At 54.7% G+C, this 16,579-nt stretch overlaps 5 protein-coding genes across 5 annotated transcripts; 2 read left to right on the top strand and 3 right to left on the bottom strand.

Moving 5' to 3' along the window:
- Positions 1 to 2,677: 2,677 nt before the first annotated feature.
- On the bottom strand, positions 2,678 to 4,901 carry BJX68DRAFT_242591 (DEAD/DEAH box helicase). The gene has a single exon (XM_071041010.1). It carries the CDS (start codon positions 4,785 to 4,787, stop codon positions 3,009 to 3,011), a length of 1,779 nt encoding a protein of 592 aa, XP_070896397.1. The 5' UTR covers positions 4,788 to 4,901; the 3' UTR covers positions 2,678 to 3,008.
- Positions 4,902 to 5,496: 595 nt separating this feature from the next.
- On the bottom strand, positions 5,497 to 9,432 carry BJX68DRAFT_277536 (cytochrome P450; the record flags this gene model as incomplete). Its single annotated transcript, XM_071048349.1, has 8 exons — positions 5,497 to 5,638; positions 5,693 to 6,076; positions 6,127 to 6,763; positions 7,079 to 8,255; positions 8,299 to 8,445; positions 8,491 to 8,700; positions 8,745 to 9,266; positions 9,355 to 9,432. The coding sequence occupies 8 exons, from the start codon at positions 9,430 to 9,432 to the stop codon at positions 5,497 to 5,499; spliced, it is 3,297 nt and encodes a 1,098-aa protein (XP_070896396.1).
- A 301-nt stretch (positions 9,433 to 9,733) lies between these two features.
- On the top strand, positions 9,734 to 11,396 carry BJX68DRAFT_257005 (major facilitator superfamily domain-containing protein; the record flags this gene model as incomplete). The annotated part of the gene is made up of 4 exons (XM_071043270.1): positions 9,734 to 9,916; positions 9,963 to 10,064; positions 10,116 to 10,721; positions 10,782 to 11,396. 4 exons carry the CDS (start codon positions 9,734 to 9,736, stop codon positions 11,394 to 11,396), a joined length of 1,506 nt encoding a protein of 501 aa, XP_070896395.1.
- Positions 11,397 to 11,561: 165 nt separating this feature from the next.
- Positions 11,562 to 14,330, bottom strand: BJX68DRAFT_242589 (phosphoketolase family protein). The gene has a single exon (XM_071041009.1). The coding sequence runs from the start codon at positions 14,114 to 14,116 to the stop codon at positions 11,678 to 11,680; it is 2,439 nt and encodes an 812-aa protein (XP_070896394.1). The 5' UTR covers positions 14,117 to 14,330; the 3' UTR covers positions 11,562 to 11,677.
- A 648-nt stretch (positions 14,331 to 14,978) lies between these two features.
- BJX68DRAFT_269462 (putative oxalate/formate antiporter) lies at positions 14,979 to 16,518 on the top strand (the record flags this gene model as incomplete). The annotated part of the gene is made up of 3 exons (XM_071046361.1): positions 14,979 to 15,351; positions 15,453 to 15,545; positions 15,611 to 16,518. The coding sequence occupies 3 exons, from the start codon at positions 14,979 to 14,981 to the stop codon at positions 16,516 to 16,518; spliced, it is 1,374 nt and encodes a 457-aa protein (XP_070896393.1).
- Positions 16,519 to 16,579: the final 61 nt, after the last annotated feature.

Below are 16,579 nucleotides of genomic sequence, written 5' to 3'. Positions count from 1 at the left end.
TAGCACCCGGAGTCGTCTTCTGACTCGGGCCTTGAGCTGGTGGAGGTGGCCCAGCGGCAGGTCCAAGTTTTTGTGGAAGCATTGCGTCTAGCTCACGCCGTGTCGTGGTGGTTTGTGCAACAGGAACCTGTGGATCTTTTTTTGCCTTGGTCGAGCCTTCTCGACTACCAGACAGTGCCTGGGAAGTAATACCAACCGACTGCTTTGGGCCGACGTGTCCAGGTCCCTTAAGTCCGCCCTGATCCAGTTCCTGGTGCTTCGCCGGTGGTACCGAATCCGACATGTCGTTTGGACGTTTTGGTTCCTTCAGATGCGGTTTTGATTGATCAGGCATGCTCGTAGGGAGCTCCTGACTCGCAATGCTTCCCTTGCCCGCTATCGGGGCCGTGGATAGTTGTCTCTCCGACGGCCCTACGAGAACGCTGGTTGGAGAAGGTCGTCGCGTAATCGATTTGTTGCGGTCCGGCGGTTGAGGAAGTGAACCTGCAGACGGTGCAGACTGCGGTAACTCTGCTGGTGATGGCGCCGACTTGGGTATTGACTGGGCAGGGTCTGACCCGTCCCGAGCGACGACAGGGGCAGAGAGCTGCCGGTGAGCCTGCAGATTTGGCGGCTTGACAGCAACTGCAGGAGCGACAGGCGTGTTTGCGGCTACCTCTGAGAAGCCCTTGACTGGCTTCTTGGTCCCCGGGGGTATTGAAGGTTGGATGGTCATGGATATATTGACTATTGAGTAACTTAGAAGACGAAATGCGTCATCAGTCGGCTGGCTTACCCTGCGAGGGGCCCTTGGTAACCTTTGTCGCTGGCTTCTCCGCCGAAGCTGACCTCAGAACCTTCTTAATCGCCAGCATAATCGCTTGATAGTTCTCATCCTCCCTTCTTGAGTACTTGGCGATACTGATGTGGTTGCATCCAGGCATTGCGCGCAGCTTTTCGAGCTTCAAGTCCAGGGATGCGTTCGTTTCGTTCACGGACTATGTACCGCCTTGTATTAGCATAAACCCTTAATTAAAGGACCAAGCACCAAACAAGGAAAACGAACACATTTCTCAAGCGGAGGTGTTGGGACCTCTTCGTAGCATGAGAAGATCTTGATTTTCAGGCGCGCGACATTCTTCTTGAACTCGGTCGTAACTTCTTGCAGAAACGCCTTGTTCTCTCGAAGCAACTCCAGAATCTCGTCGACTGGCTGGCTGAAGAACGGTGCGCGCCAGTCCATGCAGTCCGCCATGCAATTTCCCAACACTGAGTTCCACTCAATTTCATCGGGCGCGCGTTGCGGTGTGCTGAGAAAGATAACTTTCTTGATACAAGGCGTTAGCGCGGCGAGGTCTGTCTGGCTTTCGGTGAGGTAGTTGATGGCCTATGAACCTGATCAGCTTGTGTCTAGATCCGAACCCAAATTGACCTACTTTCTCTACCACAAACCCTCCGAATCCATGCGCAAGAAAGACGAGCGGCCGCGGTTTGGGATCATCTTCACGAGCGACCCAAAGTCTCGCGAGTAGGAATTGCGCCAGTGAATCAGCCGCATAATTTGAGCCAACGAGGAGTTCTTTCGGGTCGTATGCGAGTCCAAACACTCTTACATGTCGAATATCCTTCGGAAGAAGGTCGCATAGCCACATGCTACCATCGTCATTCTCCCAATGCGCGGCATGTGGCTGACCGTTCAGTCCGTGAACAGCGACGACGTCAATTGCCTTTTCTTCATTGTGTTTCGCTGGGTTGGCGGGGTTCGTCAACTCCCAGAATTTTGTCTCCAGCTTCGCCTTCACGGGGTCAATAGTGGCGGACATGATGCAATCGCCAACTTGGCTCTGGGAAGGGGTGCGCAAAAGCAGGGTCGTCGAAAATGTCGTCGTCCAGCGACAGGCAGGCTCGAGACCATTGCCCGACAATCAAGCCCGGAAGGCGCGCCGGGCTTCAAATAATATTCCTGATGGTCGCCGATGCGGGCGCAGCACCAAATTCGGCGCGAGTCATGCTCCCGCGCAGCCTTTGGCACAAGTTAAGCTCCTTGGCCATCTCCACAAAATCGGGGGCCAGATGAGGCCATTTGCCCGCGTCCCGTCTGGACTCTGATCGCTGGAATCCTGCTGCAGGACTGCTGATTCCTGCAGCTGTTTGCGGTCCAAGAATCCCTGCTGCGGCGCGTGCAGGTGGGGGGCCTCTTCTCGAAATACGCCAGCGCATAGGGGCCGCTCTTCAGCTCCTCTCCAGATGTCGTATAGTGCGTGATTCTTATTGGCTGAGTAACATGGCTGCCCATGCGCTCTGCTTGGTGTGGTTTCTTTGGGGATGGCGTAGCCTGTCGCGCAAACCCTTGGGCCGCGACTCCAACAATAATCTGAAGAATTCTGCAAGGATCACTGCCTGATACTCGGCGTGAACAGACCGCATAAGAGCGCCGCCTGCGGGAGAAAAACACGATACGTGCGCCTCCGTGTGTTCTGAGGAAATGAATTCATGAGATGCTTAATCGAGTTGCCGATGGAATTTGATGATCTCGAAGGGCTGTCGGGTACCCATGGGAAGGACTGCGCCGACGCTGGATGTGTCTGGCGGCTATCTCGCGTCAAATCGTAGGCGTCGAACATGAAGATCCGAGCTCGTACTTCCCATTCGTAACTGGGGGATTAGTAGTAAAGAACGATGAGATCGAAATTCGAAGCACGGATGCAAGAATATCCATGAAGTACCTGCCTTGAGTGTGCATCAGACAGAATGTTGAGGTACATTATCACCTCGAGCTGTAACATGAATTTGAATCGACAAATGAAGGGCGTCAACCCGCGTAATATTCACACTCATGCCATCGCGCCTTGATGAGGTCTAATTAAAACAAGAGAGAAACATAGAAATACATAGTTGAAGTAGTAGAACCCACGTAACCATGAACCCCAGAAATAGGCGCCAAAAACCTGATGCTATCTAGTAACCATAACCTTTGGAAAATTGCAACACCAGCTCAGTCACTCTATCTATATAACACATTGCCGACTCTAGAACTTGCGTCTCGGATGTCTAGGTTTTGCGGCACTGTCGTTGGAGAAGATGAACCCAGGGACACCCTTGAGGCCCATCTTGTCGACAATTTTCTTCGAAATCTCCGGCTGCTCCGGGCAATTGAACCCCTTGATGGCCATTTCGTTAGCCAGTTGCACAAGGCCGGCCTTGTCGAGCTGGAGCTTCTTGAGGCGGCCTGAACCAGCAAAGAACCCGATGTACGAGCTGTACGCTCTTGCCTTGACCGCCGGGTCAACGCGATCCATAGCTTCGTCGACCTCGCTAGCGAGTTCCGGAACGGTTGCCTGGATTGTGTCAAGTTCAGGGTGCGGCTTGATCGGTAGCTGCGGGTTGACGCGTAGGAAGTACGACTCGGCCTGCGTCAACATGATAATGGCGCGCCCATCCTTGCCAGCGCGCGCAGTACGTCCGACGCGGTGCACGTATTGTTCTCCGTCCTCGGGGAGACCGACCTGGACGACGAGGTCGACGTTAGGAAAGTCCATTCCGCGGCCGACGACGTCGGAGGCGAAGAGAATTCCTGAAGTCGCTTCCTTGAACTGCGCGGTGACTCTAGTGCGCGCAGCCTGGGTGAGACGGGAGTGAATCTGGAAGACTGGGAGGTCGACAAGCCCCTGGGAGAAGGCGGCTGCGAAAAGGGCGACCATGTTCGCAGTGACGCCGAAGACGATGATTTTGTTGTTGCTCTTGGCTTCATGGCGGAGGAGGGAAGTCAGGGAGGTAAATGTGTCTCCAATGTAGGGGATGACGACATGGTACTGGGGAACACGCTCATGTGTCGGGGTTTCGTTCTCGTTGACGGTTGAGATACTTGTGTATCCGGGAGCTAGGACTGTGCTGACCACATCTTTTACCTTTGCGGGTACAGTAGCGGAGAAGCACATTCCCTGCCAGCCGGTCGACTTCGGAGGAATATAACGGAGAATCTCCTTGACCCTTTCGAGGAAACCGATTTCGAGCATCGTGTCGGCTTCGTCAAGGATGACGGTCTGGATATTCGACATCTTCTCCTTCGCTTCAGGATCGTTCAGGTAATCCACCAACCGACCGGGGGTGGCCACGAGGATCGCAGGCGAGCGATCCATGAAGCGCTTAAAGGCCGACGCGCGGGACGTTCCACCGACAGCAACCTGACATTCGATTCCTCTCGCCAGTTGTGACGTAAGCTGATCACAGGTCTTGGCAATCTGCTGGGCAAGCTCACGGGTAGGCGTGATGATCAATGTGGAAACCTGGCCTTTGGGCACTGCTGTCTCTCCCGTAATGAGAGATTGCAAAACGGGTAGTAAGAACGCAATCGTCTTTCCCTCACCGGTCTTGGCGCGGACAAGACAGTCGCTGCGCAAGCTGGGCAGCTCAGTCATGACGCGGTGCTGGACAGTGCTCATGGTTTCGATGCCCATGGCACTGATGGCGCTGAGCACGTTGGAATCTATCTTCCCAGCCAATGATGAAAAAGGGACTCTGGGAGTATCGGCTTCTAGGCTTGAGGCCTGAACGGGAGAAGGAGCAGCTCGCTCGACCGGCTTGGCTTGCTGCTCGGGGCCGTCAGGCTTCGCTGCCTTAGACCATAAGTTGGCGGAGTTCTTTCCGCCATTCTTAAACTTGCGGCGCTTGTTCGGAGGCGGCATTATGGAAAGCAAAGATGTGAATGATCGGGTCTGGAAACTTGTGTTCTGACGGATTGCGAGTGGGACTCTGGTGGTGACCCAAGATGTGTTGCTGGCCACGCGTGAGAGGAGTCGCAAGGACATCTAGAAACACAGGAAATTCGCGGCTATAGATACCACTGGCCAACAAAGAAACAGAAAAAAAGCTCAGTATGGCTGTTTTTCAATTTCTTTAGATTGGCTGAGGGAGATAAAGCGTGCTGCAGCTGAAAGAGACTGACGCTGAGGTCAAAGAAAATTCCAGCGCCAAGCTTCCCCGTAAACACGCCTAGCCATATTAGGCTAGCATTGCTGTGTACAGCACGTGAGCTGAAGTCCGGGCCAGGCCAGGGGCAAGTGCCACAACTGCTGCCTAAGGCAAGAGTGCTCCTGGAGCGTTCCTGCCTGAATTTTCCACCGAGTCTTGCCAGCATCTTTGGCTTCTCATCCACAAACACAGCTGGAGTTTTTGCTCACCTCTCCCTCTTCCGCAACCAAGCCATTCAGAATATACCAGAACCTTGGAAGCCACCATACTCGTTGGTGTCTGCTGATCGGAGAACAAGCTTTCATCATGTTCACTCTGATGGAAAGCAAAATATATATTCTCGCACCTTCCCCCTGCCAGGGATTGCCAATAGATCGCGCATTAACCTTTCGGGAGCCGTTGCAATAGTTGCGGCCTAAGTAGATCTATCCAACTCAAATTTGTTCTCTACTTATCTAAGCCATGTAGCACGAGGAGCAAAGTCATCCGCTAACACCGGATCTACATACAGCAACATTCCCTCCGCACTTTCCATCACTAACCCCACTACTCAACGCGATCTCTCGGCGTGATGCGTAGTGGGCAGCTGGTAATTCCCATCTCTGGCATACCAGCATACTCCAGCGGCCCGTTGACCTCGAAGTCGGCAGACTGGCGAAGAATCACCGCAAGGCCGATCTGAAGCGCCCTATTGTTGTGTTAGATCTATCGTCCGCGAACGATCTGATGGAAAGAGGCATACATTCTCGCCAATGGCATCCCTGCACACCGATGTCGCCCACGCCCGAACCCTAGATGCGACGTGATGTTGGGGCGGTTTAACACAAAGTCATCTGGATTCTCGAACACTTCGGGATCTCTGTTTGCGGCAGCATATGTCATAGCAACCGGTGTTTTCGCTGGGATCAAACGCCCGCGGAGCTCGATGTCTCGCGAGGGCGTCCGGCAGAACCCGCGATATGGCACATACAGCCGCACAAACTCTTCCACGGCGGCGGGAATAAGCGATGGCTCGGAGCGAAGACGCCCCTGCAATTGCTTGTCATCGGACAGGTGTTTGCACATGACTCCGAAGAGCAGTGGAGGCGCGACCATGCCAACGACGAGGGATTGGCGGAGACAGCCGCTGTTTCGGTCAGTATTCCGGTATAGCATGAGGTATGATAGAAGACTTACATCAACAACTCGTCTTTCAGCGGCTGCCCATTTGAGTCTGTCTCTTGCAGCAATGACGAAGCCGGATCCTGCTCTGGATCCCTCGGCGCAATCCGCCGGTCAGCAAACAGCTTCCGGGCGATACCATATAGCTTTTCTGACTGTGCTGTAGTCTCCTTTCCGTCTTGCCTCCGCCACGCATTCACCCAAGCCGCAGCGGTGGTAGCAAGCATCGGCGCCGTGTCTTCTTCCAAGTTCAGCCAGGTCGTCTCGACCCAGGCTGCAAATATTGCTGCAAAATCACCACAAATATCGCCACCTCCATCAGCCACAAGCTTTGCAAACTCACGCTCAGCATGTTCAACAAGAAGTGGCTTAATTCTCCTGAGTCTCTTTGGACGCAGTGTGCGATCCAACGCTGTCCGATACGGGGTATGCGCAGGTGGATCAGTGTTGAGGGGTGGCCGCCGAATCCCTCTAGGATCACTTGGGATAACAGCTTTCACTGAAGAGATGAAGGTCTCTGTATCTGACGCGGCAGCTTTCACATCCTCATGTCGCGTCAAGAGATAGAACCCGCCCATCTCGGACGTGTGTGCGACCGGACATCTTGAGCGGAGGTCTGCAAACTGATTGTAGATTTTTGACGGGTTGTTGTCTTCGATCAGCTTGAAGTCATCCACCTCATTGGGAGACTCAAGCTGTGTCTGCGTTGCTGTCGAAGACATTTCCGCCGAATACCATGCAACTTGGGGGCGTGTTGGACGGAGGATATTATCGGCAATTGCCAGCGGTATGAGTGCTCGAGTCATTTGACAGCCTTGGTGATTTATAAGACGCTTGGCCCTGCAATATGCAGACAGCGAGGGATGGGGACACATCATGGGGACGTGCTAGTGTGGGGACACAACAGACGAAATGGGGACACACCTTCACCCCGGATTATGGTACGTATGGATAAGTTACAGCTCACACCGCTCGATATAGGCACTGACTACTTCCTCCATCTCCACAGCGACTCCCCACTGAAGCGATAAGCCCCGAAGAAGCGTCCGCATGGCAGTTAAATCATACGACAAGTCCCGAACCACGTACTTATCCCTCGGCATCCCCGTCGCGTCAAATGTCCCAGCGATGAAATCTAGTGTGTGTTGCATGCTGGCCTCATCATCTACCGGTGTCGAGTCTGCACTCATCTGCAAGGCCATCAACGCCGTGTCCCAATCTATGGAAGCCGGGAACACAATTTTGGATACTCCCGCTAGCGTGAAGGACGTGTATGTCGTCGCGGCTGCAAAGACGGCGCCTGGGATATTCACGTCGTATGCTAAGCCGAGGGGTAACTGCGCTGCGATTGCCTGCATGTTGATTGCATGAAGGAGGGTAGCTCGGCCCGCGGCACTTTGTGTCCATCGATTGGGGTTGATTCGGCTCTCTTGACGTTCGCTTCCCCCGAATATGTTCTGCTTAATCCCGAAAAGGTGACACATCCTTCTTGTGCCACGGGCTGTACTGACGACCGAATCCAGGCATATTGAGTGCCATTGCAACAGCGCGGTTAGCCGGTCTGTCGGGGTGAGAGCTTGGCTATCAAGGATATTGCGCCGCAACTGTCGAAGCACGAGCAGGAGGTCTTTTTTAGACGGCAATCCAACCGGCGGCGGTTTAGTCCGATTCGTCTCAGATACCAAGCACCTCACACCCTCCAGGACAACTTTGTGATGAAACAGCGCAATGTCATACTCAGCTAGACTAACATCCCCGCCTTGCCTGAACAGAGTGTGATAGATATCACAAAACCGGACCTGCAGTACCGGATGCGCCTGCATTTGCTGGATCCACTCGCCAGGCGTCGACGCCAGGAATGCTGCGTCACCGCTGGGAAGAGGAAGTGGATTCGCCGCATGTCGCGCGAATGTCGGATTTCCGCTGAACTGTGACACGACGCCGTCTACGATGTAAAGGCCAAGCAGCGTCCGCAACATGGTTTCCTGGGCGATCCAGCGGCGCCACGCCGACTGTATTACCGCGGGAGAGTCTGTCGGACTCGGTAGCGGGACGGCTTCGCATGCATCGTACATGCCGCAGTGGCTGGCCCAGTGGATGCCAAGGCCGTGGAAGACCTGACTCGTCGTTCGGAACGTGCGGTTCTATCAAGTTAGTCCTAGAACTATACGGAATGCAGAGACGTACCTGCGATAAAGCGGCATAGATCTGGCTGAGCAGGACTGTCTGTACCAACTCTACGCCTGTGCAGGAGTCAGATGGCCGTCTCCGCGTGATCATCGTATTCCACGAAGTTGCGACTGCTGTATGCGCAAGTCGCCATAAGACATCAGCCTGCTAATGTGAGCCCTCTGTCTGTACGAGATGGGACGTGACTACCTTTGCAATGGCATCCTGACTGCCAAGAAATCGAGCGCCGAGAGCGATGGCGTTGAGCAAAAGCGGAGGCGCACAATCACGAAAGACAAAGGTCGGACGGTGGAATACGGGGAACATGGGGATGATGTTTTCGAAAAACATGTGGAGACTGCCGTCGAGGAAGCGCGACGTCAAGCCAGTGAGGCTTGCTGGCGCTGTGACTCGTGAGAACTGCGAGGGTTAGACAGGTAGATAGGGGGCTGTGATTTCCGCACCGTATCGCTGATTAGGCTACTCAGCGATTGGATCGCATGTCTCCCGTCGTCAGCTATTGTGCTGTTTGATGGAGAGTCCTGGTAACCATTATTCATCATATCGCCCGGCATCTCAGCCATTCCCAGAGTCGACGGAGCTAATGCTAGCGGCTGCTGCCAGATACTCGGGTCGATCGCCATGATGTTCTGCAGCAACTCCTCTGAATCGGGCCACAGTAGGCCGGAGGCCAAATCTGGCGGAAGCGGCCGAACATCCTCTATCGGAGTCTGATACATTGGTAGACAATCTTCTGGAAGCTGATCGCTTGGTGCATCGCGATCCGACATTGATGGCCACTCGCTGGGCCCAGATTGGCCATGTGGTGTAATCTGCGGACCAACGTCTGTCACAGTTCCTTGAGTAGGCGTTTGTGAAGAGTGCACCCGAAGATGGCGGTTTAGCACGTCCTGTCGAGAAAAGCATCGTCCGCATATATTACAGGCGAATGGCTTATCGCCGGTGTCTAAGAAATCAGCGAGGTCCTATTGGCGGAGGGGCCACCTACGAATCCTTTCGTGTCTCTGTCGGCAGTTAGCTCTGACACTTATTCCGATGAGCGAGGCGCAATACCTGGAGATGCTCGCGCTTGGTGTAGCGCTTAGTGCAGAACTCGCATTGGAGGTTGAGCTTCTTGCGGTGCCGAGTCATGATGGAGAACCCCCGGAATGGGTGTTCTTTGGGGAAAATTTGAGAAAAGGCGAGGTGTCTCCATCATTTTATGGTTCCCCACCGCTGCACCCCGCATCAACAACCCCAGGCTGTGGGGAGCCAATTCATGTCCCCACCCCCAACAGACTGGATAGAGCAGAAAATGATCACCGGTGATGGGGACAGCTGTAAAATCCCAGCCCCTGTCAATGATTTAAGGGAGATCGTCCCATCAGCTCCATGGGTCCCGCCAGACGGCCTGGAGTCAAGCGCTATCGGAGGGAAACAACAGCAGGACAACATGGACTCGATCACCACCGCTCAGGAGAAGCCGTCTTTGTCGGAGGTGGAGAATGCGAAGAAGCAGGTTGTCACGCAGGTGTCGCATTATGCGCCCATGAGCGATGATGAGAAGGCGCTGGATCGGAGGGTCAATCTGAAGTTGGACTTTACTTTGCTTGTGATTCTTGCGATCGGATTTATCGTACAACTCCTTGACCCGCTTTGTGGGCTACGTTAATGCTTGACAGCTTCTTGGTATCGACAAGACGAATGTCGGCTTCGTCGCCACGAGTTCCTTTATCGAAGACGCAAACCTCCATCCAAACGATATTCCAAATTCTCTTTCTCTGGTGAGTTATTCATCCATCAACGGTATCTGGGAACCGAAGCTAACAAGCTAGTTTTCCGCAACTTATGTGCCTCTTCAGCCTATCTCCACCATGATCGGCCGCCGGGTCGGTCCCAAGTGGTGGATCTGCACGCTCATGACAGTCTGGGGAAGCATATGCATTGCCCACATTGCCGTCAACAGCACACCGACGTTCCTCGCGCTTCGCCTCCTGCTTGGTGTTGGCGAGTCCGGATTCACGCCCATTTGCTTCTACTACATGTCGCTCTTTTACCCCAAGTTCTCGCTGGGATTCCGCATGGGCTTGTTCTCCGGAATGTACTCCGTCGCTGGAGCTTTTGCTGGACTTCTTGCATACGGTCTGCTTCATCTTGAGTCTTCAATTCTGAAAGGGTGGCAGACGGTGTTCCTCTTTGAGGGCGCACTCACTGTTTTTGTCGCAGCGCTTGGATTGCTTGTACTCCCGACCAGTCCTGGAACAGCCTGGTTTTTGACCGCTGAAGAGCGCGCCCACGCTACGAAGCGCATGGCGCTCGACGACGCACATGCAGGCGAAGAAGCAGAGGACGACTCGAAGATTACTCTCCGAGACGTGAAGGACGTCCTAAAAGACTGGAAGAAGCTGCTGATCATCGTCTTCAACATCCTCAGCGTCCTTGTACGTTCCTCTCCCTTCTTTTTCTTTTTCTTTTGTAATCCGCAATCTGACAAGTATTAGCCTGTCACTGCATTCACGACCTTCCTCCCCATGATTGTCGAAGGCATGGGCTACGAAGGCGTCAAGGCAACCCTCATGTCCGTTCCTCCTTTCGTCGCCGGCACAGTCGGCCTGGTCATAATCGTCTACTCCTCCGACCACCTCAAAGAACGCAGCCTGCACACCGTCTTCGGCATGGCCCTCGGCCTAATTGGCTGCGTTGTAATGGCAACCAGCGGCTCCGACAAACTCCGCTACGGCTTCGCACACGTCTGTCTCGCGGGTGTCTTCGTCGGCGGACCCCTCGTCGCCGTCTGGCTCGCAAGCAACACCCCCGGCAAAGCCGCCCGAAGCATCATCCTCGGAATCAACGGGTGGAGTAACCTAGCTGGAGTGATTGCGGGACAACTATACAAGAGCCACCATGCACCGACCTATCGGTATCCACTTATTGTCACAATGATTCTGATTGCGGTCGGAATGTGTGGGTTCTGTGCGATGAGGGGTCTGTATATGTGGGAGAATCGGAGAAGGCGCAAGATTATTCTGTCTTGGGATGAGCAGGAGTATGCAGAAGAGCAGAGTCGGACTGATAAGAGGGGCGATCAGAAGCTCACATGGGTTTATGCTTATTGATAGGGTCTTACAACCGATAAATGGTGAAGTGAGGGGGATAGCCTACAGCGACGGATCTATGCGCCGGGTAGTGCTCTGGGGTACTTAGCCAGGCCTTGACATGGCTGTTATACCGTCTATAGTATTCGCTTTGTTGCACCCTACTCTACGCTCACAGACCAATATTCGTCAACAGATTCAATTATTTTGGTCGATAATGTTCAATTCCTGACGCAGAAAGGTCATGAAGCAGAGCAGATGAGATCCCATAAACAACGCATATATCAATACATAGGCGCATCCTACGCCTTCCTGGGATACTGCCACGTCCAATTCCGAATATACTCCGGATCCAACCCTTCATCATACGCCTGATTAACCGCATGCAACTGCATATCCCTAAACTTCTCCCGCACCCACGCAGCACTATTTCCCAACCTCTTGACACGATCAATCGCATCCATCGCAAGACTAAACCGATCCGTCTGGTTCCGCACAGCGAGCTCAAAGGGTGTATCGATGTTGCCCTTTTCCTTGTACCCGTGTACATGCAGGTCCTCTTGGTTGGGACGCTTATATGTCAGACGATGCACGAGCCAGGGGTAAGAGTGGAAACTGAAGATGATGGGTTTATCGCTCGTGAAGAGGCCCTTCCACTGCGCATTCGACAGACCATGCGGGTGATGGCTCGGCGAAATGAGCTTGAACAGATCCACAACATTGACAAACCGAACCTTCATCTCGGGGAGATATTCCCGCAATAGCGCCGTCGCCGCCAGCGCCTCGTGCGTCGGAACATCGCCGCACGCCGCCATGACGACATCGGGTTCAACGCCCTGGTCATTACACGCCCAGTCCCAGATCCCGGCGCCCTTGGCACAGTGCGCGATTGCGTCGTCCATGGTCAGGAACTGGATGTGTTCCTGCTTGTCGGCGACGACGACGTTGACGTAGTTGACGCTGCGCAGGCAGTGGTCCATCACGGAGAGGAGAGTGTTCCCGTCGGGGGGGAGGTAGATGCGCACGACGGCGGGGGATTTATTCGCGACGACGTCGAGAAAGCCCGGGTCCTGGTGCGTGAAGCCGTTGTGGTCTTGTCTCCAGACGGTCGCTGTGAGTAGGATGTTTAGGGACGCGACTTTCGCGCGCCATTCGACTTCGGCGCATTTCTCGATCCACTTGCAGTGCTGGTTTACCATGGAATCGATAATGTGGATGAAGGGCTCGTAGCTATTCAGGAGGCCGTGCCGGCCGGAGAGGAGGTACCCCTCCAACCAGCCCTCGACCGTATGTTCCGAGAGCATCTCCATGACGCGGCCCGCGGGCGCAAGGTTCCCGCCATCGGCGTCTTCGGGGAAGGACTCTGCTAGCCAGACTTTCTGGCCTGCTTCGTAGACTTTGGCGAGTTTGTTGGACTCGGTTTCGTCGGGGCCGAAGAGGCGGAATTTTGTGTCGTTGCGGGCGACGATGTCGCGGAGGAAGACGGCCATGTTGGCCATTGCGCCGCGGATCGAGACGCCAGGCTCGAGGTCCTTCAGTGCGTATTTGCGGAAGTCGGGGATGTCGAGCGGGCGCCGGAGGAGGCCGCCGTTTGAAACGGGGTTCGCGGACATACGCCAGTTACCCGTTGGTGCGAGCTCTTTCAGTTCTGGGATCAGTTTGCCGTCGGAGCCGAAAAGCTTGTCTGGCTGGTAGCTCTTCATCCACGACTCGAGGACCTTCAGATGGTCGGGGTTCGTGCGCACGTCCGTGATGGGGATTTGGTGCGCGCGCCAGAACCCCTCGAGGTGTTTGCCGTCGATCTCACGGGGCGCCGTCCAGCCCTTTGGCGAGCGGAGGACAATCATGGGCCAGCGCGCTCGAGAAGGCGTTCCCGAGTCGCGCGCCGTCTTTTGGATCTTCTGGATCTCCAGCACGCAGTGTTCCAGCGTCGCAGCCATGGCCTGGTGCATGCTGGGAAGGTCGCTGCCCTCGACGAAATACGGGGTCCAACCATACCCGCGGAGGAGCATTTCAAGTTCCTCGTGCGAGATTCTCGCGAGGAGAGTCGGGTTGTTGATCTTGTACCCGTTTAGATGGAGGACTGGAAGCACAGCCCCGTCCGTGACGGGGTTCAGGAATTTATTGCTGTGCCAACTTGTCGCGAGCGGGCCCGTCTCAGCCTCGCCGTCTCCGACCATGGTCAGTGTGATGAGAGTTGGATGGTCAAAGACTGTGCCGAAGGCATGGGAGATGGAATATCCCAGCTCTCCGCCCTCGTGCAGACTCCCCGGCGTCTCGGGGGTCGCATGACTCCCAATCCCACCGGGGAAGGAAAACTGCTTGAAGAACTTTTGCAGCCCCGTCTCATCCTCGGATTTATCGGGGTACACCTCGGAGTACACGCCCTCAAGATACGACTGCGAGATAATCCCCGGCGCGCCATGGCCCGGTCCCGAGACGAACAGGACATTCAAGTTGTACTTTTTGATGAGTCTGTTCATGTGGATCCAGGTGAATGACTGGCCGGCGTCAGAGCCCCAGTGGCCGAGAAGGCGCGCTTTGAGATGTTCGACCTTGAGCGGTTCCTTGAGCAGTGGGTTCTCGCGCAGGTAGAGCATGCCCAGGCAGAGGTAGAGGCTTGCGCGGAAGTAGGCGTCTGTTTTGCGCAGTTCTTTCGCCGAGAGGGGCGTGGCTGACACCGTCGAGCGGGCCTCGCCGTAGGCGGAGAGTTGCTTATTTTTGGTTGTTTCCGAAGCCATGATCGCTCTCTGCTCGTTTCCAGAGATTTCTGCTGTCAGTAGTAGTGTCGAGCGTGATCTTGTAACGATCGTCGAAGCCAAGACTGAACAAGAGTCTTGGGAGGAGCGAGAGTGGACCTGGATCTGCCCATCGCAAAAGAATCGTGATATATGCTTGTGTCCATGTTGGTGACGTATTATTTCTGGTGATATCAAGGATGGAATTGGATCTCCACGTCATCCAGACCTGTTTCGAGGAGTTGGACCACCTCAGAGCCGCGGGGACCGACACGCCCAGACCAGGTCACGTGCGCACTAGTTGCACCAAGAAGCTAGTCGACTTGATGCCTTGTCTTTAAGGCACTAAGGCAACGCGGCCGCAAGCCAACCAAGATCTTTTCGATTTCTTGGATTCACATGCCTGGAGTCATGCACTGCATGAATTTGTTTCTTGGTGCCAAATCTCATGCTATAACTCAATATCTACTTATACCTGTCACACCATAGCCTAATACGCCTCGTCTCTCGTATTTGAGGAGAAAATATATTTTGGTCACCATTTAGCCATCAATACTGTGTACTCCAAAAGTCCAATCTTTACGCAGATTGCATTTTCTGGTTGGGCTTATAGTTCCCCCTTGGGTGCCAACATCATACGGACACACTCATCAGTACCCCAACCTGATCCCAACTCGTCGAGCTCTCTCGGCTCCGATATTTGGAGACCTGGACGAACCCGCATGAAAAATTGGAGAAGACCCCACCCACCCACCAGATTCTTGTTTTTATCGCCTGCTAGCAAAATCAAGCACATGTCCAACTTCTTCCTGGAAACCATTCCTGGAAATGCCCCTGACCCTTTGGACATAGTACGAACTCCCTCATGGCAGTCCTGCACCAACCTGGCGTCTCACCCGGGGTAATCCACGTCCACGATGGAGACAGAACCCAATCCGAACAAGACCACAACGACAAAACAGCCCCAGCCCCAGAAAAGGATTGTCCAGGGGTCACGATAGAGCCCGACCCATCGATCTCCGCGTCTCCAGAGAAATACCCTGACGGCGGCACCGCAGCATGGCTCGTCGTTCTAGGATCCTGGTGCGCAATGGTCCCCTCAATGGGCCTGCTCAACACAATCGGCGTGCTGCACGCGTGGACCGCGACGAACCAGCTTGCGGGCTATACGGAGTCGCAGGTTGGATGGATCTTTGGGGCTTTTAGCTTCTTTTTGTATTTTGGGGCCGCGCAGATTGGTATTCCCTCCCTCTTGATGTATTCTTGTGGGGGAAGGCGGGAGAGGGGGAGAAGAGAGCTTGAACACAAGCTGATGTGTGTGTTTGTGCGTCTGGTGCAGGTCCTATATTCGATAGCCGCGGCGTCCTCCCTGTCGTCCTACCGGGCTCATTTGGCCTGATCGTGTCGATATTCTGCTTTAGCGAGAGCACTGGTACGAGCTCCTCTCCCTCTTCCTCCCCATTACCCAAGCATCGACAACCATACTAATTAACCTAGAATACTACCAAATCCTCCTCTCCTTCAGCATCCTCGGCGGCCTTTCCTCATGTTGCCTCTTCACCCCCGCAATCTCAGCCTTGGGCCACTGGTTCGACGTGAATCGCGGGCTCGCCACGGGGCTCGCCTGCACAGCCGGCGGGCTCGGCGGCGTCTCCTTCAGCCTGATCATCCTCTACGTCGCCCCCGTCCTAGGCTTCGCGTGGGCGATGCGGATCATCGGGATGATTTCCGCGGTTCTGTGTACCCTTGCCTGCCTCCTCCTCAAGACGAGGTTGCCGGCCAATACTGAGGCCGGGATGGCGGTTGATTTTGGCGCGTTGAGGGATGGCAGGTATGCGCTGACAACGGCCGCGATTTGGCTCGTGGAGTTTGCGGCGTTTGTCCCGTATGCGTATATCGTTTCGTATGGGCTGCATGCGGGAGTGGGACGCAATGTCTCGTACCAGTTGTGTATCTTGCTCAACGTCGGCGCGATCCCTGGCCGCGCGCTCCCGGGGATCCTGGCCGATCGCCTGGGGCGATTCAACATTATGATCGTGACGGCGATCGGGTGCGCGGTCTCGACACTCGCGCTGTGGTATTGTGCTGGGAGTAACCGGGGTGCTGTGGTTGCGTATGCGGTTCTCTACGGGTTCTGGTCCGGGGCGGCGATTAGCTTGACGCCTGTGTGTATCTCGCAGGTTTGTCGGATGGAGGATTATGGGAAGAGGAATGGGACGACGTTTACGCTTGTTAGTCTTGGGACGCTTACGGGGATTCCCATGGCTGGGGCGATTCAGGAGAGTGAGGGGGGTGGGTTTTCAGGGTTGATTATCTTTGCTGGGGTGCTGTATTTGGCTGCTGCGGGGGTTTTTGTTCTTGCGAGGGGGGTTGCCGGGGGTTGGGGGGTTAGAGTCAGGTTTTGAATGGTGACGAGGGAGGGCATGATGAGATGAAGTAGATATTCCCGAAATTTATGGACAGGCA

This window comes from Aspergillus pseudodeflectus (genome assembly GCF_044049435.1).
Source record: "Aspergillus pseudodeflectus strain CBS 756.74 chromosome Unknown BJX68scaffold_39, whole genome shotgun sequence".
Taxonomy (NCBI): domain Eukaryota; kingdom Fungi; phylum Ascomycota; class Eurotiomycetes; order Eurotiales; family Aspergillaceae; genus Aspergillus; species Aspergillus pseudodeflectus.
The sequence above is the reverse complement of the archived record's forward strand: the minus strand, read 5'-3'. Positions and strand labels throughout refer to the sequence as shown.

Bases quoted from the DNA above. Each gene is read 5' to 3' on its own strand.
- BJX68DRAFT_242591 (XM_071041010.1), bottom strand. From the start codon at position 4,787: ATGTCCTTGCGACTCCTCTCACGCGTGGCCAGCAACACATCTTGGGTC.
- BJX68DRAFT_242589 (XM_071041009.1), bottom strand. From the start codon at position 14,116: ATGGCTTCGGAAACAACCAAAAATAAGCAACTCTCCGCCTACGGCGAG.